We start from the raw sequence: 21,580 nt of genomic DNA, 5'->3' as shown, positions 1-21,580 counted from the left end.
TTTTTTTTTTTTTTTTTTTTTGAAACAGTCTTGCTCTGTGCGCCAGGCTGAAGTGCAGTGGTGTGATCTCCGCGCTCTGTAACCTCCGCCTCCTGGGTTCAGCAGTTCTCCAACCTCAGCCTCCCGAGTAGCTGGGATTACAGGTGGGAGTCACCACACCTGGCTAAGTTTCGTATTTTTTTTGTAGAAACAGGTTTTCGCCATGTTGGGCAGGCTGGTCTCGAACTCTGGTGTCAAGCGATCCGCCCACCTCGGCCTCCCAGAGTGCTGCGATTACAGGCGTGAGCCACTGCGCGCGGTCCCCAATATTTTTTAAGCTCAAACTATCCCATGTCCCCTTGACTGTGATAAACTGGATAACCAAAAGCAGCCTGGCCACAGTCCAGGTGGAAGGGGGCTGTCCCGAGGTGCCTTCCCATCAAAATCCGCTCCCGGGACAGGACTCACGCTGCTCACAACACCAGGGGTCAGCCGTCTTCTCCCGCCACCCCGTCAGTTGCAGAAGGCCCTGTTCTGGGCTCCCGGCTTCAATCCCAGGATCAGTCAGGTCTGGAGCCAGAGAGGCAGCTCACACGGGTCTGCCCTGGAAGGAGAGGGCGATCCGCAGGAGTTCCTGACCCAGCTCTTGCTGCCTCCCTCCGGGGCCGAACTCGGCCGACAGCTCCCGGAAAGTGACGCAGACGCGGCGGGCCTCGATGTGTCTGCGGTGGATGGCATGCTTCCACTGGTGCCGCGCGGCCCCCTTGAGCACCAGCAGCGAGCGGCGGGGCAAGGGGACGGCCACCTCCACCTCCTGGCACAGCACCGAGCGGCTGGGCGCTATCACGCTGTCAACCAAGGCCTCCGGGGCGGCTGAGGGGGCGGAGCAGAGGAGCAGGCTCCCCGGTGCCTCCCGACACATGGACAGCACGGTGGGGGACAGGAGGTTGAGGCTGACCAGCCGCTCCCCCCACAGCCACGCGTCGTCCAGGTGCGGGTCGATGGCCGAGCCGCGCTCGGGGCTGTAGTCCAGGTTGCACTGCTCGACTGGCCGGAAGCCCTCCAGCCCCGGATAGAGGCCCATCCTCCGTACCACCTCCCGGCTGAAGCTGGGGAGGCCGCAGAAGCCCTCGGTCTTTAGCTTCTGTTTCCGAAAGTTGACTTTGGGGCCATAGTCCTGAAGGATGAAGACAGAAAGGACGTGAGGTGTCTGCGTTTACGGAGATGTCTACCGCACACTAGGTCCGAAGAATTCAATCGCAGTGACCCAGGCAAGCAAAAGTCCCTACTTCATGGACATGAAGCAGGAGGCCGCGGACCCAAGGAGGCAGAAGTAATAGCAAATGGCCTGGCGTGGTGGTGCACGCCTGTAATCCCAGTGCTTTGGGAGGCCGAGACGGAAGGATCATTTGAGGCCAGGAGTTCGAGACCAGCCTGAGCAACAAAGTGAGACCTCCTCTCTGCAAGAAATTTTAAAATTAGTCTGGGCATGGTGGCTCATGCCTGTAATCCCAGAACTTTGGGAGGCCCAGGCAGGTGGTGCATTTGAGCCCAGGAGTTTGAGACCAACCTGGGCAACATAGCAAAACTCCATCTCTCATTTAGGAAAAAAAAAAAAAAAACCACAACCATTTACACAGATGTAGTGGCCCAGGATTTAGTCTCAGCTACTTAGGAGGCTGAGGTGAGAGGATCGTTAGAGCTTGGGAGGTGGAGGCTGCAGTGAGAGAAGACTGCACCACTGCACTCCAGCTTGGGAGACAGAAGGAGACACTCTGTCTCAAAATAGTAACAACAAATAGCTGGGCTTGGTGGCACATGCCTTAGTCCCAGCTACTCGAGGCTGAGGCAGGAGGACAGCCAGAGCCTGGGAGGTCAGGGCTGCAGAGAGCCGAGATCGCACCACTGCACTCCAGTCTGGGCGACAGAGCAAGACCCTGCCTCAAAAAAAAAAAAAACAAAACAAACCTGTACACAAATGTTCACAACAGCATTACTATCACAACAGCCGAGAAATGGAAACGCCGGTGTCCGTCAACAGATGAATGAAGAAATGAAATGTACAGACATCCAACGTAATGTCACAAAGGTAACGGGCCCAGGTGTGGTGGATCACGCCTGTAATCCCAGCACTTTGAGAGGCTGAGGTGGGCAGATCACTTGAGGTCAGGAGTTCAAGCCCAGCCTGGTCAGCATGGTGAAACCCCGTCTCCACTAATAATACAAAAATTAGCCGGGTGTGGTGGTGGGTGCCTGTAGTCCCAGCTACTGGGGAGGCTGAGGCAGAAGAATTGTTTGAACCCAAGAGACAGAGGTTGCAGTGAGCCGAGATCTTGCCAGTCTGGGCGACAGAGCAAGATTCCACCTCAAACAAAACAATGAAGGGTGAGGGGCACCCAGGGATGTGACTGACTGTCCCAGTGGCCACACATGGAGGCTGGGGACAGAGGGACAGAGGTGAGGGGAAGTGAGGAGGCTGGGCCACAGGTGGGAAAGGAGTGAGCTGGGGTGAGAAGGATGGGCCGCGGCGGGGAAGGTGGGAATTCGGGTGAGGAGACAGGATACTGATGTCGAGAATCAGAGGTGGGAGCACCTGTAGCTTGGGAGAATGGGGTGCCCCACCAGAACTTTCCCATGCCCTCAGTACCAAGTCAGCTGCAGAGAGGGCATAGAGCCAGGCAGCACATCCCACGAGACAGGGTGCCCGGGCGCACTTCTGCCCACTGGACACATGTCCTGCAGCGAGTCTGGATGCGCACAGCCTCAAGGTCTGGGGAACTCACCCACTACCAACCTTGGAGGATCGTGGGGTGTGGCTGCAGAGGAGGAGGGCCCCAGCAGTGGGGCGGTCCCCCGATGCAGCCCAGCCCTCCCCATGAGCTCAGGGCCAGCCTACCTGCTTCCTCCGTCCAGACTGGGAGAGCTTCCAGGGGTCACAGTCCATGAGCCGCACCAGCTCTGCTTCTTCCTCCTGAGTCACAAAGTCCTCGATCAGCATCACTCCTGGGAAGGGGAAGGCCCAGCCCTCAAAGTCAGATTCCTCCGAGCCCACAGCCCAGCCGGTGTCAGAGCAGTAAATGAAACGGTGTGTTTTCTGCAAAAGAAAAACAGGTCCACAGACTGGGCAACACAGCGGGACCCTGTCCCTACAAAAAGTTAAAACAGGCCGGGAGCGGTGGCTCACGCCTGTAATCCCAGCACTTTGGGAGGCTGAGGCGGGCGGATCACCTGAGGTCAGGAGTTCAACACAAGACTGGCCAACATGGTGAAACCCCATTTCTACTAAAAATACAAAAATTAGCCGGGCATGGTGGTAGGGGCCTGTAATCCTAGCTACTTGGGAGGCTGAGGCTGGAGAATTGCTTGAACCCAGGAGACAGAGGTGACAGTGAGCCGAGATGGCACCACTGCACTCCAGCCTGGGTGACAGAGCAAGACTCCATCTCAAAAAAAAAAAAAAAGTTGAAATAAAAATTAGCCGGGCGTGGCAGAGCACATTTGTCATTTCAGCTACGCAGGAGGCTGAGGCGGGAGGATCATTTGAGCCCAGGAGGTTGAGGCTGCAGTGAGTGAGCCATGGTTGTGCTACTGCACTCCAGCCTGGACAACAGAGCAAGACCCTGTCTCGGAAAAAAAAAAAAAAAAGATGTGTCCTGGAGCCGTGGCAGCCCCTGGCACTTGTGTGGCCTCAAGAGACTCTGAGGGCTCATTCCTCCCGCCAGGCCACGGTGGAAGGCAGCTGGAGTCTAGTGGGAGGTGCAGGCAGTGTCTGCCCCAGGCTGACCAGGGAAGGCCCGAAGCCCTCTTGAGCTCCCATGAATTTGACTGGTTTCCTTTCTCACTTTCCTTGCCTGTGAAAGAGAAGGGCTGGTACGATCTTTCCTTCTTCTCTTTACAAAGGAGTTCAGCGACGTTTAGGAACTAGCCCCAGGCTGCACAGCACCTCCTGCACTCCTGTCTCCTAGGCTGCGTGTGTGCACCCTAATCTCTTTAGGTCTTTGCTGACGCCACCCTGGTGTCCCAGGGGCTGGCCCGTGCCTATCATAAGTCTGAGGCTCACCCAGGAGGGCAACGTCCTTCCCCACAGAGCTGAGTATTCACAGAGCTCCTCGGCACCCCAGACTCCCTCCTCTTCACTCTTGTTCTCAAGGCACCTTTCCAGGCCCAGCATCATGCCTCAATCCTCACACCCTGGGCTGTCACTCAACTCCCACCCTATGTCCCTCTCTGCCCTGCCACCATTCCCGAGGCCTAGTGGTACTCTCAGGTCTCCCCTATGCTAAAGGAAGTCTAGAAACCAGGCTGGGCGCGGTGGGTCACGCCTGTAATCCCAGCACTTTGGGAGGCCGAGGTGGATGGATCACCTGAGGTCAGGGGTTCGAGACCAGCCTGGCCAACATGGCAAAACGCCTTCTCTACCAAAAATACAAAAATTAGCCAGGCGTGGTGGTGCATGCCTGTAATCCCAGCTACTTGGGAGGCTGAGGCAGGAGAATCCCTTGAACCTGGGAGGCAGAGGTTGCAGTGAGCCGAGACTTCACCACTGCACTCCGGTGTGTGCAACAGCGGGAGATTCTGTCTCAAAAAAAAGAAAAAAAGGTCTAGAAACCGCTCCTGGCCTTGTCTCCTCCCAAGCCACAGCTGCTCCTCCTCTCCTGTCACCCCCATTCCTGTACCTGCATCCTCCTACCCCCAACTCTCCTGGGGCGTCCACCTCTCTCAACTGTCTCTTCTCTGCCTGCTGTGCAGCCAGCTTGACCGGGACCCCGAGTCATGCTGCCAATGACAACTTCTTAAATCTCTTCCTTGGCTTCTGCTACCCCTTCCTCTCCACCTCTCTTCATTAAAAAGAGTTAGTTAATGGTCAGGCACAGTGGCTCACGCCTGTAATCCCAGCACTTTGGGAGGCCAAGCCGGGAGGGTCACTTAAGACCAGCCTCAGCAACATAGCAAGATCGTATCTCAATTAAAAAAAAAAAGTTCTGGCCAGGTGTGGTGTCTCACACATGTAATCTCAGTTCTTTTGGAGGCTGAGGCAGACGGATTACTTGAACACAAGAGTTCGAGACCAGCCTGGCCAACATGGCAAAACCCTGTCTCTACCAAAATAGAAAATAGTTAGCCTGGTATGGCAGTGCACTTCTTTCTTTTTTTTAAAGATGGGGTTTCACCATGATGGCCAGGCTGGTCTTGAACTCCCGACCTCAGGTGATCCACCCACCTCGGCCTCCCAAAGTGCTAGGATTACAGGTGTGAGCCACCGTGCCCAGCGGCAGTGTGCTTCTGTAGGGGTCCCAGCTACACAGGAGGCTGAGGCAGGAGAATCGCTTGAGCCTGGGAGGTGGAGGTTGCAGTGAGCTGGGATTGCACTAGTGAACACCAGCCTGGGCAACAGAGTGAGACTCCATCTTGAAAATAATAATAATACATTTTTTTTTTTGAGACAGTCTTGCTCTTGTCACCCCAGGCTGGAGTACAGTGGTGCAGTCTTGGCTCACTGCAACCTCCGTCTCCTGGGTTCAAGCAATTCTCCTGCCTCAGCCTCCTGAGTAGCTGGGATTACAGGCACCCACCACCACACTTGGCTAATTTTTTATTTTTAGTAGAGACAGGGTTTCACTATGTGGGCCAGGCTGGTCTCGAACTCTCGACCTCAGTTGATCCACCTGCCTCGGCCTTCCAAAGTGCTGGGATTACAGGCGGGAGCCATCACGCCCAGCCAATAATGCATTTTTAAAAAAGAATTTATCTAATGAAATAGCCAGTATTTGCATCCATGGCACTAAACATTTTACATGGATTATTTAGTTTCATTTCCAAGAGGAAGGTACCATAACTATTGAGGGCAGGAGGTGTAGATGTGTGGAGGTTCTGGCCAGAGTCACCCAGTGAGGACCCTGGAGGCCACCAGAACTCAGCTCTGGGCTCTGTGGCCTGTCTCCTCTTCCTCTCCCATCTCCAGGCTCCATATCCACTGGGCTGCCACTCACTGTGGGCTGCTGTCCTCTGTGCTTCTGTCCAGGGACCCCGGCCCCTTCTAACCCTTTACTTCCAGACTCTGACTCCGGTTCAGACACCTCCTGAGGTAGGCATTATTTCCTCCTGCTCCTGGGGCCCTCCCATGGGACACATTAAAACTGGGAGTCCCTCATGTGTCGGCTGAGCAGGCTGGACTTGTCCCAAAGGCGATGGAGTGCTCTTGAAGGGTTTTAAAGGAGTGATGAGGTCAAATGCGAATTTTAGAAAGATCCTGAGGGGGAGGGGCAGATATGAAGGGGCGGGGGCTGGAAAGCCCATCAGGAACGGCTCCAGCCCTGAGAGTCTCACTCTCCTTATTTCACAGCCATCGGGTTGCGAAGGTGTAACCTCCACAATGCCTTGTGACACCACACCCATGGCCACTGGCATGGGTCTGATTTTCTGCAATTTTTTTCTTTTTTCTGAGGAAGAGTCTTGCTCTCAGGCTGGAGTGCAGTGGCGTGATCACACCTCACTGGAGCCTTGACCTCCTGGGCTCAGGCAATCCTCCCACCTCAGCCTCCCAAGTAACTGGCGCTAGAAACACACACCACCATGCCTGGCTAATTTTTTTCTTTTTGAGATGGAGTTTTGCTCTTGTTGCCCAGGTTGGAGTGCAATGGCGCCATCTCGGCTCACTGCAACCTCTGCCTCCCAGGTTCAAGCGATTCTCCTGCCCCACCCTCCCGAGTATCTGGGATTACAGGTACCTGCCACCATACCTGGCTAATTTTTGTATTTTCAGTAGTGACGGGGTTTCACCATGTTGGCCAGGCTGGTCTTGAACTCCTGACCTCATGATCTGCCCGCCTCAACCTCCCAAAGTGCTGGGATTACAGGTGTGACCCACAGCACCCGGTCACCAATTCATCTGTTGATAGATACTTGAGCTTCTTCCATGTTTTGGCTATCGTGAATAATGCTGCTATAAACGTGGGTGTGAACATCTCTCTTCCAGACCCTGCTTTTAGTTCCTTTGGATATACACCCAGAAGTAGGACTGTGGATCGGGGTAATTCTGTTTAATTCATGAGGCATCCCATAGTGTTTCCACAGGACCCTGGGCACTTTCACCATAGGCGCTGGAGCAGTTTCTTCACAGGCTTCCCAGCCTCCACATCTTCATATCTACCCCTTCCCTTCCCAGGATCTTTCTAAAATTCACATTTGACCTCATCACTCCTTTAAAACCCTCCAAGAGCTCTCCATGGCTTTTGGGACAAGTCCAGCCTGCTCAGCCAACACACGGGGGACTATCTGTGGTCAGACCCCCCAACCTCTCCAGCCTCATCTGTCTCACCTGAAGCATCACCACTCCACCTCGCCCTTGCAACCAACCACAATCCTTCGATGCCAATCCAAAGAAGCTGAGTTTTTAAAAAATTATTATTTATTTTCTTTTTTTGAGAAAGGGTCTCGCTCTGTCGCCCAGGCTGAAGTGCGGTGGCTCGATCATAGCTCACTGTAGCCTCCAATTCCTGGGCTGGAGCGATCCTTGTGTTCTTTTTCCATTAGTTAACTGGAATTCACTGCCTCCTAGCCCATCGCAGCCCACGGCCTTCAGGCATCGTTGGCCTGGCATTCAGCACCCTGGACCCTTTCCGTGTCGTCTCCCCGCGGGCCCGTGAAGCTCTCAGCGCCAGATCCGAGAGGCTACGTCGATGTTTGCGGGCAGATCCCCGCAGAGTCCCCGAGGTGAGCTGTGGTCGGACTCACCCACCTCCCAGCCCCTTCCCCGCTCCCAAGCCCGCTCCTCAAAGGCTTCATCTCCTCACCCCGCATCGCCCCTACCGCAAGGGTCGCTCACAGGCTTTGATCCCGGCCTGTGTCACGGCCAAACTGGGCCTCAGTTTCCCCAGATGCAGAACGACGTTTGTGGGCGCGGCTCCTCACCCACCCCTTACCGCTGGGGGCAGCTGCCAGGGCGGGTCTTCGCCGCGCTGCCGCTCGCAGATAAGACACGTCCGGATGCCCTTGCAACCGCATTCCCGAAGGACCTCGGGGACCTCGGCTGCAGCAGCCGCCGCCGCCGCTGCCGCCGCCGCCGCCGCCGCCGCCATGGCTCCGTCCGGGTGGCCAGTGCGCAGGCGCGGCCGCTGCGGCCGCTGGGAGTTGTAGTCCCCGCAGGGCGGGGGCACGAGGCCCAGGCTCCGCTTCCTTCCGGTCGTTACCGCCCACGGGCTCGTGCGGCGCCACCTCCTGGGCTCCGTTGCAGCGGACGCCAGTACCGGGCTCCAGGAGACGCAGGGTGACTCCGGACGCCGGGGCCGCACACTGGGTCAGCGCGGGCCGCACCTCCTCGCCATGGGCCCCCTCTCGGCGCGGCTGCTAATGCAGCGCGGGCGCCCCAAGAGCGACCGACTGGGGAAGATCCGGAGCCTGGAGTAAGAGCCGGGCAGGGGGCGAGGTTGTGTCCGCGGGGCGGTTGGGGAGAAGAGCGGGGACCCTCCCCCACGGCCTGCCTGTCCCCGTTACCGCCCTCTGGGTTCGTCAGAGTGGCGCCAAATGTCTTCATGTTGGGAGATAGCGGCCCCGCCCGCTAGCCGGGAGCCCCGGGGGCCCTCGTCCCCTGAAGGGAGCGCGGGCAATTAGGGGCACAGCCTGCCGCTGGCATTAGAGAGTCTGGGAAGCACAGAGGAGCCTCCGAAGGATCAGGAAGAGCATCCTAGAGGAAGCTAGATTGCCCCCAGTCCTAAATTAGTTGCAGGTTTTTTCTTTTTTTAATCGGTCGGGAGCCGGGAGTAGTGGCGCGCTCCTGTAGTCCCAGCTACTCGGTAGGTTGAGGCGGGAGGATCACTCAGCCCAGGAGTTGGAGGCAGCAGTGAGCTATGATCGCGCCTGGGCGCCAGAGTGAGACCCCAGTCTCTAAAAAATAAAGTAACAGAGGGTGGGCGGGGCGGCTGCATTTGTGCAAGAAATGTCAGGTGAAGAAGCCTTCGGAGGTAGCCGGGGCAGGTTGGTGTGGGGGTGCAAGGCTTGCCCGCCTCCTCAGCCTTCCTGGTCTGCCCTCACTTCCAGCCTGTCAGGGTTGGAGCTGCTTTCCGAGCACCTGGACCCCAAGCTCCTGTGCCGCCTGACACAACTGCAGGAGCTGGACCTGTCCAACAACCGGCTGGAAGCGCTGCCGGACAACCTGGGCCTGTCCCACCTGCGTGTCCTCCGCTGCGCCAACAACCAGCTGGGGGATGTCACTGCCTTGTGCCAGTTCCCCAAACTCGAGGAACTCAGCCTGGAAGGCAACCCCTTTCTGACGGTAAGCGGGGCCACCTGCTAGCCTCATACCGGGGCCAGAACTGTGTGGGGCTCAGGCTCAGCATCCCCTGAGTCACTGCCCTGCACTCCCTCTCCCCCAGGTCAATGACAACCTGAAAGTCTCCTTTCTCCTGCCCAAGCTCCGTAAAGTCAACGGCAAGGATGCGTCGTCAACTTACTCTCAGGTGGAGAACCTGAACCGGGAGCTGACCAGCAGGGTAAGGGGTTCATTGAGAAAGTGATAGGGCTGGACATCAGGAGGATGTTGAAGACGGTGACTGGTAAGGGCTCTTTGCCCCAACAGCCCATAGCCTGATGTGCTACTTTTTTTTTTTTTTGGAGATGGAGTCTTACTCCATTTCCCAGGCTGGAGTGCAGTGGCGTGATCTCGGCTCACTGCAGCCTCTGCCTCCCAGGTTCAAGCAATTCTCCTGCCTCAGCCTCCTGAGTAACTGGGATTACAAGCACCTGCCACCACACCCAGCTAAATTTTTTGTCCTTTTAGTAGAAACAGGTTTTCACCATATTGGCCAGGCTGGTCTCAAATGCCTGACCTTAGGTGATCTGCCCACCTCGGCTTCCCAAAGTTCTGGGATTACAGGTGTGAGCCATCACACCCGGCCTGACTCTTCTAAGTAGCTTTTTCTGGGATGTTTCTTTTTACTCTCCTTTTTTTTAGAGACAGAGTCTTGCTCTGCTGCCCAGGTTGAAGTGCAGTGGTGTGATCACAGCTCACTGCAACCTCCAACTCCTGGGCTCAAGCAATCCTCCCGCCCTAGCCTTCCGAATAGCTGGGGCTTTAGGTGTGTGCCACCACATCTGGATCATTTTTAAATTTTTTGTAGAGGTGGAATCTTGCTATGTAGCCCAGGCTCCAACTCCTGGCCTCAAAGATGCTTTCTCCTCAGCCTCCCAGTGGCTGGGACTGCAGGCACCTGGGCTGTGCTGTTTGTGATGTGTTGTTGTTTGTAAGGCTGTGGTTCCTGGAGGCTTCCAGCAGGTGGCGGGATTGAGGTGTTATGAGATAAAGGACAGGGTCGGGGGGGGGGGGGGGGGGGGGGTGGGCTGGCCCTGGATCTGGACCCTCTTGCACCAGGTCACAGCTCACTGGGAGAAGTTCATGGCCACACTGGGCCCTGAAGAGGAGGCTGAGAAGACCCAGGCGGACTTTGTGAAGTCGGCCGTCAGGGATGTCCGCTATGGGCCCGAGTCCCTCAGCGAGTTCACCCAGTGGCGGGTACGTCCCTGTCCCGACGTGCAGGGAGTCGCTGGCTCTCGGATCCTTAGCTGCCTGGAGGTCCCTGGCCAGGAAGGGCTGAGGGGCTGTGGGAGTGGGGTGAGTCAGGGTGGGCAGCCCTGTTGGCTGGAGAGTTAGTTCCTTCTCCAGCTCTGAAGCACAGGCTTCCCCAACCACGAGTTGGCAGGGCTGGGGGCACCCGGGACTGTGCCCAGCTTCCTGATGGCCTGGCCCCACCCAGGTGCGGATGATCTCTGAGGAGCTGGTGGCCTCCAGTAGGACACAGGTACACGAGGCTGACAGCCCAGAGAAGCCCCCAGAAGCCGGAGCTGCCCACAAGCCCAGGGTGAGTGTGGCTCCCAGGGCTCCGAGGCCAGCCCGGCCTCTCGTGCCTAGAGAAGCTGCGGGAGACAAAGCTGTCCTGGGAGTTGGCCCAGGAAGCACCCCACGCCCTGGCGTGCTCCCTCGGTGACCCTGGGCCAGCCTGGGCTTCCTGTACCCACAGTGAGGTGGGACCCAGCCTGTGATGGGGAGGAAGGAAGCCCCAGGCGATGGGCCCATGGTCACAAGGCCCCCCTCCACAGGCCAGACTGGTGGCCTTGAAAAGGCCGGATGATGTCCCACTCAGCCTCTCTCCCAGCAAGCGGGTATGTGCCTCCCCGTTGGCCCAGGTGGAGGGCGGCCCTGTGGCGGGCTCTGATGACGGCCAGGTGAGCTGAGGGAGCAGGGAGCAGGGAGCAGGTGGCAGGTGAGCGGGGCTAAAGCAGCTGTGACCTCCCTCTCCCACAGCCTCTGATGAAGCTGGAGCCCCTGCACTTCCTGCAGTGCCACAGCAAAAACAACAGCCCTCGGGACCTCGAGACGCAGCTGTGGGCCTGCGCCTTTGAGCCAGCCTTCGAGGAGGGTACGTGGTGGCGGGTGGGTGGGAGGGGCAAGGGCGCTGGAAACAGGGCCGCCTGGATGCGTCGGGGGTCAGGAGACAAGAGCTTTAAAGGCACCAACGCTGGGCTTGGTGGTTCATGCTTGTAATCCCAGCACTTTGGGAGGCCAAGGCGGGCGGATCACGAGGTCAAGAGATCGAGACCATCCTGGCCAACTAAAAATACAAAAATTAGCCAAGCGTGGTGGCATGTGCCTGTAGTCTCAGCAACTTGGGAGTCTGAGGCAGGAGAATCACTTGAACCTGGAAGATGGAGGTTGCAGTGAGCCGAGACTGCACCACTGCACTCCAGCCTGGGGAACAGAGCAAGACTCTGTCTCACAAAAGACAAAAAACAAAAAAAAGGCACCATCGAGGCCGGGAGGAGGGGGCTGCAGGGAGGATCTAGATAGGAAATGCCTCCACTCACCTGACCTCCCAAAACCGGGCACTCAGGGGCCACATCCCAGACTGTGGCCACGTGCGGCGGGGAGGCCGTGTGCGTGATTGACTGCCAGACGGGCATCGTGCTCCACAAGTACAAGTCGTCTGGTGAGGTGAGTGCGGACCATGTTCCCGCTGACTCCTGAAGAGCAGCGTGGGATGGGGGCAGCCTCGGCCCCTGCCCCGAATGGCCTTTTTCTTTCATGCTGGGGTTCCCTCCCCCAGGCCCGGGCTCGCCTGTGTGTTCACGCCAATCCCTCTGCCCTGGTGACCTCTTCCTTCTAACCCCCGCCCAGGAGTTCTTCTCCGTGGCCTGGACCGCCCTGATGGTGGTCACACAGGCCGGCCACAAGAAGCGCTGGAGCGTGCTGGCAGCTGCGGGCCTGCGGGGCCTGGTCCGGCTGCTGCACGTGCGTGCCGGCTTCTGCTGCGGGGTCATCCGGGCCCACAAGAAGGCCATCGCCACCCTGTGCTTCAGCCCCGCCCATGAGACCCACCTCTTCAGTAAGACCCTCCCCTTCACCCCTGGGGCTGCCCAGCACCCCTGTCCTGCTGCCCCAGTGGCCCCTCCGCCCTCCCAGGGATGGCCGGGAGCTTGGGTTTTGCACCAGTCCGCCCCTAGCTTTGGTAGGAAGCCCTGTCGCTTCCAGTCTTGGCTTTATCCACAGACTGCTCTGTGGCCTTGGAGTTTTTCAGCAGTCTGGGCCACTCTGTCCTGTCAGTGACCTGGGGGGGATGCCCCTGGCAAGGGGGAGGGGTAAGCCATGGGTGGTGGCCGCTGGAGCCACAGCATCAGGTTAGAGCGAAGAGACAGGGATTGCCCAGCCCAGGAGTGTTCCTGTCTCCTAGCCTCGGCCTGCCCTCCCTGCCTCGGAGGGGCTGGCCTTGGGACCTCGGGCTCAGCCTGGGACGCAGCCGGCAGGAGGGAGCAGTGCCACCTCAGGGCCACCTCTCCCCTGCCCCACCCCCTCCTCAGCGGCCTCTTATGACAAGCGGATCATCCTCTGGGACATCGGGATGCCCAACCAGGACTATGAATTCCAGGCCAGGTGATGCTTCCAGCGAGGCTGGGGAGGGGCTGGCTGCTGGGGCAGGGACACCTCAGTCCAGGGCTGACTCTGCTCCCCCTTGCCCACCGGCAGCCAGCTGCTCACGCTGGACACCACCTCCATCCCCCTGCGCCTCTGTCCCGTCGCCTCCTGCCCGGATGCCCGCCTGCTGGCCGGCTGTGAGGGTGGCTGCTGCTGCTGGGACGTGCGGCTGGACCAGCCCCAGAAGAGGAGGTGAGGCTGGGCAGGGGGTGCCATAGAAGCCAGGCCTCTGCACAGTGTGCTGTCGACCCAGGTGGGCTCAACAGCAGCCCAGGCACACCTGGGCAACCGTAAGGGTTTTCAGAGGCCTCTTCCCAGAGCTGGCCTGTCTCACCTCCCTGCCAGGCTCTGGAGGAAAGGACTCTGCAACCCCGTCCTCACCCTGTATTCAGCTGTGGGACTGGGCCATGATCACCTTTCACCTGGGACTTCAGCACTGTGCTGTGCCCACGTGACCCGGCCCACTCCTGCCACTCATTAGTGTGATGGTCCTCTGTGCTAGTGTAATGTCCTCATCTGTAAAGGGGGCTGATGGCTAGTGGAGGGCAGGCGGCAGGCTCTGGAGTGCCATGTTGAGGCTTTGTGACTCACTGTCCCACCTGGAAGGCCTCCAGGACAGGGCTGGGCATTAGGTCCCTGTCCTCTTGGGGCCCCCAGCCTACAGACGCTAAGCAAAGGCGGCCAATCAAAACCCCACCATGTGATGCCAATTCCGAAGGAGAGGGGAAAAAAGTAATGGATACCAGCGTGGGGGCCTCAGGGGACTCTGCCGAAGGGACCAGTGGCGGATGAATAGGTTCTGGGGCTCCGCTTTCCTCCCTGGGAGCCCGGCGAGGCAGTCAGCAGGTGGAGGGAGGAAATGCTACATGCAAAGGTCAGTGGTGGGGGAGCCCGCTGGTCCTGTGGCCACAGCTGGGTGGACCCAGCCCAGAGCGAGGTGGCCTTCCTCAGCCACAGTGAGAGTTGGATTTTTATTTATTTTTATTTTTTGAGACAGAGTCTCTGTTGTCCAGGCTGGAGTTTGGTGACAATCTCAGCTCACTGCAACCTCTGCCTCCAGGGTTCAAGTGATTCTCTTGCCCCAGCCTCTCAGGTAGCTGGGATTACAGGCACCCGCCACTAAGCTCGGCTAATTTTTATAATTTTAGTAGAGATGGGGTTTTGCTCTGTTGGCCAGGCTGGTCTCGAACTCCTGACCTCGTGATCCGCCTGCCTCAGCCTCCCAGAGTGCTGGGATTACAGGTGTGAGCCACCGCGCCTGTCCTCCCCAGTAGAGTCAGAGCAGAGGCCCCCGACAGCCCCCTGGGCCGTGGCCTGGAAACACCTGCCCTCCTTGGCTGCCGAGAGGGCCAGGCCCCTGCTCATCTCACACTTGGTCCCAGAGGCACTGGCTCGCTCCAGAGCCTTTTCTGACCACCTCGCCTAGCCCCGTTCTGGAAGAGCTACCCCTCAAGCCTCTGGGCCACTACTGTGACTCGGGACACTCAGGTGCTGGCTCCCCCTGCCAGGGCAAACTGAACCATCCTGGGGCCAAGAACATCTCTTTAGTAGCAACTTCTGTGCAGCCTTCACGCAGGTCAGGGCCCCCAGCAGGTGCCCAGGCGAGTGGGCAGCTCTCTGTATCTGCAGGGAGTGGCTGACCAGTGTCTCCTGCTGCCCACAGGGTGTGTGAAGTAGAATTCGTCTTCTCCGAGGGCTCCGAGGCTTCTGGACGGAGAGTGGATGGGCTGGCATTTGTGAATGAGGATGTCGTGGGTGAGTGAGCCTAGCCCGGGACAGCCTGGCCTCTGGGCACGAAGATGGGTTGCTTGTCTCTGGCTGGGCTTCTGAGGGTCTCCAGTGGGAGCAGCTGTCTGGGAGGGGCCGCCCTGCACAGTTCTCGATTCTCCCCCAACAGCCTCCAAGGGCAGCGGCCAGGGCACCATCTGCCTGTGGAGCTGGAGGCAGACGTGGGGTGGCCGGGGCAGCCAGTCCACGGTGGCGGTGGTGGTCCTGGCGCGGCTGCAGTGGTCGCCCACCGAGCTGGCCTACTTCTCACTCAGCACCTGTCCTGGTGAGTCTGCCCTCCGCCCGTGTGCCCGCCCCATCCCCGCAGGGCCTCTGGGAGCCCTGCCCCGACTCAGACTCCACCTCTGTCCTGGCAGATAAGGGGATCGTGCTCTGCGGGGATGAAGAGGGCAACGTGTGGCTCTACGATGTCAGCAACATCCTGAAGCAGCCGCCCCCGCTGCCGGCAGCCCCGCAGGCCCCCACACAGGTACCTCCTGGCTCATTCCGCCTGGGCTCGGGCTGGCAAGGGGTCAGGGGCCCTGCCTTTGGGCAGCAGGAGCCCAGCCCTCCTTTCTCCCCACCAGATCCTGAAGTGGCCCCAGCCCTGGGCCCTTGGCCAGGCGGTGACCAAGACCATGGTGAACACGGTGGTGGCCAATGCCTCCTTCACCTACCTCACTGCCCTGACAGACTCCAACATCGTAGCCATCTGGGGGAGGCCGTAGCCTCACGCGTCGCAAAGGACCAGGGACACAGCTAACTTATTCAGCTCTGGGGTGATAGGGGGTGGGGGGGTGTCCCTATCAATCTGAGTATTTTTATTAAACTCTGGTCGAGAAGCCTGTGGAAAGGTGTTCCTACTTTGATTGACAGGCTGGCCCGGCAGCTGAGGCTTCTAGAGCAGAGAGCCATGGGAGCTCATGGGTTTGCACGCCTCCCCCGGCTCAGCACTGCCTCCCCGGCAGCTCCTGAGCTTTGGTCCAGAATGAATTCGTCCCTACCAACCGGAGGTCCCTGAAACAGGTCATCTACCTGCATCAAGCCCGACAGTGTGCTTGTGAAGCTGCCGCTGCTGAAGTCCACATCCAGGTCTTGTCCTGCCATATTTTATTAGAAATATAAAAGAGAATCTGTACAGGACACGTTGGTGTCAGGGTGAGGGGGGGCCACAAGGTGGGCCATGGCTGGGACCGGCCGTTCTCGGTGGAGGGTCAGGCACAGGTAGGAACCAGGCTCACAGGCTGAGCAGAGCCCCTTCCGGCCCACTACTCAATTCCTTCCTGCTTGTCTTTGATGGCCACCTGGGAGAGAGGAAGAAGGTGGAGACTGGGCTGGAAACACAAGCCCAGCATCCCCTGGCCAGGCCCTTCCTGGAGGGCAGCCATGGGCCACACGCCCCAGGACAGTGGGGCAGCCAACGGCCCTCCCAGCTGGCCCAGCCTGGTCCCGGCCGTTCTCTGCAGCAGCCCCAGCGGGACTCAGGCACCACAGAGGCCTCCTGGTGAGCAGACGACGCCCACGGAAAATCCCCCAAGCTGTGGCTCTTTCCCCTCTAGACTCCCAGGTGCCCTGCTAACAGGTGTGGCCCTACCCTGGGGTGAGCTGCCTCCCAGAAAGGTCTGGAAGGACCAGGCCTTGCCAACCACAGACAAGGGACTCAGAAGAACAGCCCCAAATGATAGCAGGTCCCTGGCTCTGATGCAGCCCACAGCAGGAGGAACCTTGCAGCACTACGGAAGTCCGACGGGGCAGACAGGAGCCACAGGCCTGGAGCCTACAAAGTCGTCCCTGCTCTTCCACCAGCACCGCCTCTCCAAAGAAACAGCCCAGGGCTGTCACCAGCTTGGCACAGGGGCCCAGCATCCAGCCCGCCCTGCCCTCCAGACCCTGCCCTCACCCGGAAGCGCTCCTCCAGCAGGGACAGCTCGCTGATGAGGTCAGTGATGGCGTTGGTGAAGGCCTCCTGAGGGCTGTAGTCTGGCGTGGTCTGCACTCGGATGATGATCTTGTGCTCCAAGGGGTGGGGGACTTTGTAGCCGGCAAAGAGCACCTGCGGGTCCTTTAGCAATTGTCTGCAGTCCGGGAACAGACAGTGTGAGAGTCTAGCCTTGTGCCCTCTGGGCTCAGGCCGGGCAGAAGCCAGCTCAGAGTGAAAGAACAGGCTTTCTAGCCAAATATTCCCCCCAGTTTTTTTTCCCCCCCCAAGAGTCTTCAAGGAAAGCAATGCTTTCAGGAAGATATATCATATGGGGACACCCCACCCCCAGCTCTGACACACCCTGCATCCTAAGGTTGAAGGACCTGAGCAGGAAACACACTCCAGCAACCTCTTCCCACAAAGAACCACAGGGCTGGCAAAGAGATCTCCCAGGCAGTCAATGTCCAGCCAGTGTTCAATAAATCGGACCCAAAAAGAACATCCCACAGCAAATAAAGGCAGCAAGGAGAGGAGGACCCAGGTTCTGAGCAGTGAGTGGAACGGAAGTCTGTCCTCTGGACAGCATCATGTGCTGTGCCCTGGGCATGCAGGGATCTCCTCTTGAGCAGCTCAGGGTGGTGTGAGCACCACGAGGGGCACCCGTGCACAGGTGGCAACACTGGGCTGGAGGAGAGCACAGGGGCTGCCCTGGCTGGACTCCGGGGAGGAGTCCTCCATCCCTGTGCCTGGGCACACCCTGCTCACAGCCTGTGAAAAAGCCTGGCTTCACTGATGGCACCAGAGGGAAGAGCCAAGCCTACAGTGAAATGACAAGTCTCTGGGCCGAAGTGGCAGTCACATTCCGGACAAACCATCTAGCTAGGACTTTAGTGGTGTAAAGGAACACCCCATTAACCAAGGCCGGGCACCTATCTGGCACGGGACAGCCACAGAACTCCCCTACCTCTTCCTCTTGTTAAACAGAAGTTCTAATCTCTGCCACATACATCTTATGAGTGCCGGGGGCACTGAGGTCACAAATAGGGGTGGCATTGGAGGAGCTAATCTTGACTGCTTCTCAGTGCCCCTCAGCCCATGAACACACAGGCCTGCTCTGCCAGAACCTGCTCTCATTCATTCACTTACAAAACGTGTACTTAACAGTGAATGGAAGGCCAGGCGCGTGGCTCATGCCTGTAATCCCAGCACTTTAGGAAGCCAAGGCAGGTGGATCACCTTAGGTCAGGAGTTCAAGACCAGCCTGGCCAACACAGTGAAACCCCGCCTCCACTAAAAACACAAAAATTAGCAGGGCATGGTGGCCAGTCCCAGCAGGAGAATCGCTTGAACCTGGGAGGCAGAAGTTGCAGTGAGCCAAAATTGCGCCACTGCACTCTAGCCTGGACAACAAGAGCGAAAACTCCATCAAAAAAAAAAAAAAAGTAAATGCACACGTTCGTCTACAGAATAAGCCACTACAGAAGCGTAGCTTATGTGAAGACATGAAGGTCAGTGTCATTTTGATAAAAAGGTACCACCATTATAAAATGCCCAGAGCAAGCCCCCAGAAGGACTTCTTGTAGCTCAGAGAGATGGAGGAAAATCTTATAACTTCTGTTTTGCCCAGAGGCGCCCATTAAACATAGCCCCTGAGAGCCTTTGACGGGAAACTTACGATTTAATGATGTTTCCCAGTGTGTGGTCTTCTTTGTTGATGGTGAACAAACAGGCATTGGGTACCTTGGTGTCCTTGTTAATGGTGATCCTAGGAAGACGCAGAGGCCACATATGAGGGACAGGGGCTCTCCTCTTCCAGCCCCGAGTCTAAACCCTGCCTCCTTCCGGCCAGGTGCAGTGGTTCATCTCTGTAATCCCCACACTTTGGGAGGCTGAGGTGGACGGATGACCTGAAGTCAGGAGTTCCAGACCAGCCTGGCCAACATGGTGAAACTGTCTCTACTAAAAATAAAAAAACCCCAAAACCGGGTGTGGTGGCCCATGCCTATTTTCTCAGCGACTTGGGAGGCTGAGGCAGGAGAATCACTTGAACCTGGGAGGTGAAGGCTGAAGTAAGCCGAGATTGCGCCACTGCACTCCAGCCTGGGCAACAGAGCAAGACTGTCTCAAAAAAATAAAAATGAAAAGCTCTGCCTCCTCCTGAAGACCTTTCTCAATCTCTTCATCCCATAAAGACCTCTCCAACCGGATCCCCTGCCCCCTGCCACCCCAGGTCTATGGAACCTTGTCCCTTCTCTGAGTTCCTCCTTTTGTCTGTCCTCTCCCTCTTTTCTTTTGGAAGAGATGAGGTTTTGCTTTGTCATCCTGGGTGGTCTTGAACTCCTCACCCCAGGTGATCCCTCCTGCTGCCCAGGCTGGAGTGCGGTCGTGTGATCACAGCTCACTGCAGCCTTCAGCTCCTCAGTTAAAGTGACCCTCCAGCCTTAGCCTCCTGAGTAGCTGGGACCACAGGCGCATGCCACCATGCCTAAGCCGGCTCCTTTTTTTCTTTTGAGATGGAGTCTTGCTCTGTTGCCCAGGCTGGAGTGCAGTGGCACAATCTAGGCTCACTACAACCTCCGCCTCCCCGGTTCAAGTTATTCTGCCTCAGCCTCCCGAGCAGCTGGGGTTACAGGTGTGTGCCATCATCCTCGGCTATTTTTTTTTTTTTTTTTTTTTTTTTGCATTTTTGGCAGAGACGGGGTTTCACCATGTTGGCCAGGCTGGTCTTGAACTCCTGCCCTTGTGATCCAACCGCCTGGGCCTCCCAAAGTGCCGTGATTACAGGTGTGAGCCACCGTGCCTGACTGCTCCTTTTTTCTAAGGTAGTTTCTCCATGTTGACACCATAGACATTATAGGCTGCATGATTCTTTCCTGTGGGGTGCTATCTTGCAGGACAGCAGCAGCATCCCTGACCTCTATCCAGTAGATTCCAGTCATAACCCCCTTTGACAACCATAAATGTCCCCAATTATTGCCAAATGCCCCTTGTGGAGCCAAATGGTCCCCAGCTGACAGTCTGCTCTAAAATGAGGCCAAGCCAGGCGCAGTGGCTCACACCTGTAATCCCAGCACTTTGGGAGGCAGAGAGGGGCAGATCACCTGAGGTTGGGAGTTTGAGACCAGCCTGACCAACATGGAGAAACCCGGTCTCTACTAAAAATACAAAATTAGCCGGGTGTGATGGCGCATGCCTGTAATCCCAGCTACTCAGGAGGCTGAGGCAGGAAGATCACTTGAACCTGGGACGTGGAGGTGGAGGTTGCAGTGAGATCACACCATTGCACTCCAGCCTGGGTGATGGAGTGAGACTGTCCAAAAAAGGAGGCCAAAGTGGCTGTCAAGAGCCAGACCAAGACCTCTGCACGCCAACCTGGGAACAGTAAGAGCCAGTGGTTTCCCAGTGCTGAGCTTTGGAGCAAGTGCTTGACACAAATTACCTCATCCAATTCTTTTTGAGACAAGATCTCTGTCACCCAGGCTGGAGTGCAGTGATGCGATCATAGCTCACTGGAGCCTGGAACTCCTGTGCTCAAGCGATCCCCCCACCCGAGCCTCCCAAAGTGCTGGGATTAAAAGCGTGAGCCAGCGCACCTGGCCAAATCCCATGTTTAAGAACAGTGATAGACCGGAGGCCGTCACTCACGCCTGTAATCCCTGCTCTCTGGGAGGCCGAGGCAGGAGCATCAGCTGAGACTGGGAGTTCGAAACCAGACAGACTAACATACGGAAACCCCGTCTCTACCAAAAATAAGAAATTAGCCGGGCGTGGTGGCGCATGCCTGTAATTCCAGCTACTCAGGAAACTGAGGCAGGAGAATTGCTTGCACCTGGGAGGGGGAGGTTGCAGTGAGCCGAGATCGCGCCATTGCACTCCAGCCTGGGCAACAAGAGCAAAACTCCGTTTTAAAAAAAAAAAAAAAAACAGTAATAAATCCATTTACCAGAAAAGGAATCATGGCCTCCAACAGATCAAGACACTCGTACAGATACAGTCGCTAAGTGGGGGACCCAGGGGCCGAGCCCAAGCTGTCTGTCCCCGGGACTCCTTCAACCTGCAGGCAGCAAGAAGCCACTGCGGCTCTTACACAGGCCCTTGGCAGATCTCTAAGGAGACAAGAGGATGGAGGTGGCAGGTGGGAGACGAGAGAGGAGGCTGCCACGTCCCAGAGGAAGAGGGCTATGGAGAGCCAGACACTGGGTTCGAATACAAGCCCCGCCACTTCCTCCGTGTCTGGGGCAACTTGCTCCTCCGAGCCTCAGTGTCCTCATCTGCCAAATGGACACACTCGCCATTGCCTCGCGGAACTGGCTTAAATTTGGCCGACACAGGCCGTGCGGACTATCAAGCAAAAGCTGCTTCCCTCCCGGAGCAAGACATGGGCAAGAGACACCCCAGAATGCGACAGTCGCAGCCCAGCAAACCTCGGCCCCTCTCAGCTGGCGTCACTTACTTCTTCTCGCCTTCGAAGAGCAAGAACGACTCGAAGGCTGGAGGGGCGTTCATACTCCTGCCGCTGACGCTGACGCCGCCGCCGCCACTGCCGCGTCCAGACCCCAAGCGTCCGCCGCCGCCGCCGCCGCCGCCGCCGCGTCCAGACCCCAAGCGTCCGCCGCCGCCGCCGCCGCCTCCGGAGCCCCAGTAAGAGGCTTCTTCCGGTTTACTCTGGCGGGGCAAACCCGCGTAGGGACCAGCTCATCGCCCCCTGTCGGGTTGGAGGATCTTGCGCAGGAGCGAGAAAAGCCTGAGCGAGACCAGTACCTCTGCGCCTGCGTCAGTCTGGAGGCCCCTCCCCCCCCAACTTCCATCCCCACGCCTTGCTGCTTTCCACGTGGGGCGCATGCTCAGAGCGCCGGGAGGGCTGCTCTGCCCTTCCAGAGACCTAATCCTGGCTGAGCGGCAACTCCAAGCTGTGCCTTTCTCTGCTCCCCACATCCCTTGATCTCTCTTTG

The 21,580-nt window shown here is 57.8% G+C and overlaps 3 protein-coding genes across 6 annotated transcripts; 1 reads left to right on the top strand and 2 right to left on the bottom strand.

Moving 5' to 3' along the window:
* Positions 1-38: 38 nt before the first annotated feature.
* On the bottom strand, positions 39-8,073 carry ALKBH4 (alkB homolog 4, lysine demethylase). 2 transcript variants are annotated; one of them, XM_032255057.1, is made up of 3 exons: positions 7,902-8,073; positions 2,876-3,073; positions 39-1,156 (listed from the first exon to the last, which is right to left on the bottom strand). In XM_032255057.1, the coding sequence occupies exons 1-3, from the start codon at positions 8,055-8,057 to the stop codon at positions 569-571; spliced, it is 942 nt and encodes a 313-aa protein (XP_032110948.1). In that variant the 5' UTR covers positions 8,058-8,073; the 3' UTR covers positions 39-568. The 2 variants fall into 2 exon arrangements, with proteins under 2 accessions (XP_032110948.1, XP_032110949.1); XM_032255058.1 differs by lacking the exon at positions 7,902-8,073 and adding an exon at positions 7,298-7,893.
* A 30-nt stretch (positions 8,074-8,103) lies between these two features.
* Positions 8,104-17,176, top strand: LRWD1 (leucine rich repeats and WD repeat domain containing 1). The gene is made up of 16 exons (XM_032255053.1): positions 8,104-8,381; positions 9,016-9,250; positions 9,351-9,467; positions 10,346-10,486; positions 10,728-10,832; positions 11,071-11,196; positions 11,276-11,390; positions 11,862-11,962; positions 12,146-12,353; positions 12,826-12,898; positions 12,992-13,132; positions 14,604-14,695; positions 14,838-14,993; positions 15,085-15,197; positions 15,295-16,211; positions 16,290-17,176. Exons 1-15 carry the CDS (start codon positions 8,302-8,304, stop codon positions 15,433-15,435), a joined length of 1,944 nt encoding a protein of 647 aa, XP_032110944.1. The 5' UTR covers positions 8,104-8,301; the 3' UTR covers positions 15,436-16,211; positions 16,290-17,176.
* POLR2J (RNA polymerase II subunit J) lies at positions 15,795-21,225 on the bottom strand. 3 transcript variants are annotated; one of them, XM_032255055.1, is made up of 5 exons: positions 21,194-21,225; positions 21,082-21,145; positions 18,304-18,393; positions 16,608-16,782; positions 15,795-16,011 (listed from the first exon to the last, which is right to left on the bottom strand). In XM_032255055.1, the coding sequence occupies exons 2-5, from the start codon at positions 21,132-21,134 to the stop codon at positions 15,976-15,978; spliced, it is 354 nt and encodes a 117-aa protein (XP_032110946.1). In that variant the 5' UTR covers positions 21,135-21,145; positions 21,194-21,225; the 3' UTR covers positions 15,795-15,975. The 3 variants fall into 3 exon arrangements, with proteins under 3 accessions (XP_032110946.1, XP_032110947.1, XP_032110945.1); XM_032255056.1 differs by having other exon boundaries at positions 21,197-21,215; XM_032255054.1 differs by having other exon boundaries at positions 21,082-21,211.
* Positions 21,226-21,580: the final 355 nt, after the last annotated feature.

The sequence above is a fragment of the Sapajus apella genome, unplaced genomic scaffold (assembly GCF_009761245.1).
Source record: "Sapajus apella isolate SASKATOON/1434 unplaced genomic scaffold, GSC_monkey_1.0 scaffold88, whole genome shotgun sequence".
In the NCBI taxonomy this organism is placed as follows: domain Eukaryota; kingdom Metazoa; phylum Chordata; class Mammalia; order Primates; family Cebidae; genus Sapajus; species Sapajus apella.
The sequence above is the reverse complement of the archived record's forward strand: the minus strand, read 5'-3'. Positions and strand labels throughout refer to the sequence as shown.